The 1,144-nt window shown below is 58.5% G+C and overlaps 1 protein-coding gene across 1 annotated transcript in view; it reads left to right on the forward strand.

The window, feature by feature from the left end:
* Nucleotides 1-1,144, forward strand: part of Myh14 (myosin heavy chain 14) — a gene marked incomplete at its 3' end in the record, with an annotated part of 49,559 nt that overhangs the window by 33,112 nt on the left and 15,303 nt on the right. The window contains 3 exon segments of the mRNA XM_033766024.1: nucleotides 190-268; nucleotides 648-792; nucleotides 999-1,136. Coding sequence (XP_033621915.1) covers nucleotides 190-268; nucleotides 648-792; nucleotides 999-1,136 — 362 coding nt within the window.

Raw genomic sequence — 1,144 nt, forward strand, 5'->3', positions numbered from 1 at the left:
GCAGGGCGCGGCGGGCGGCCGGGGAAGGTCTTTTCACAAGGATCTAGTCGTCACAATGATCGTGCTGCAGGCTGGCGTTTAGCGCAGTGGTTCTCTGCCTGCCTTGCAAGCGCAAGGTTCCCAAGTTCGATCCCTGGTCACCCCCTGAAAGAATTGTTCTTTGGTACCAGCTCTGGGAAGAGAGATGAGTGGGACTCAGGCATCACCCCCGAGAACCTTGGAGGAGGAGGCAGATTCTGGCAGAGACAGGTTCTGTCCAGCGCAGCAGGTGCTTCAGTGGAGCGGAGTAACACAGGGCATTTGAGGTTATAAGCGAAGGCTCCTAAACCAACGTTGAGAAGATTTCCTTGGGGGAGGCTTTCAAATAGGGCTTTGAAGGATGAGTAGGAGTTCAACTTCAAAGCCACACTCCCCTGTAGTACCAGTCCCCAGATCTCTTTAAAAAATACAGAGAAGGGGGCCGGCGATTTAGCTCAATGGTTCCGCCACCTGCCTCGCAGATGCAAGGACCCAAGTTTGATCCCCAGTACAAAAAAAAAGAGTTGAATACATCCTTGGAGCAAGCAAGAAAAGGAGCCATAACCAGCTCTCCTGTCTCTCAGTCCTCAATTCTGAAATTCTGTTCCCTTCATTCTCCCCGATGAAAGGACCAAGAGAGAACAGGAGGTGACAGAGCTGAAGAAGACACTGGAGGAGGAGACCCGGGTTCACGAGGTGGCAGTGCAGGAGCTGAGGCAACGGCACGGACAGGCGCTGGGGGAGCTGACAGAGCAGCTGGAGCAAGCGCGACGGGTGGGTTGGGACCCAGCAGGGAGCACAGCCACCCACGCTGCCTCCCTGAGCACCTGCGCTGTCCTGGAGCGGCGACTCCGACTGCCGTAGAAGCCGAGAGAGGGGAGGATGAACCCTCTGGGGGGGGTGAGCCCCAGCCTGTGCAAAGGCCCTGGGGTGGGCACAAGGTGGACTCTGCACCCTCGCTCATCTGCACCACCCCCCAGGGCAAAGGTGCGTGGGAGAAGATGAGGCTGGCTCTGGAGGCCGAGGTATCGGAGCTGAGGGCGGAGCTGAGCAGCCTGCAGACCTCGCGCCAGGAAGGCGAGCAGAGGCGGCGGCGTCTGGAGTCGCAGCTGCAGGAGGTGCAAGG

This window comes from Fukomys damarensis, unplaced genomic scaffold, assembly GCF_012274545.1.
Source record: "Fukomys damarensis isolate Sample0158 unplaced genomic scaffold, DMR_v1.0_HiC HiC_scaffold_19, whole genome shotgun sequence".
In the NCBI taxonomy this organism is placed as follows: domain Eukaryota; kingdom Metazoa; phylum Chordata; class Mammalia; order Rodentia; family Bathyergidae; genus Fukomys; species Fukomys damarensis.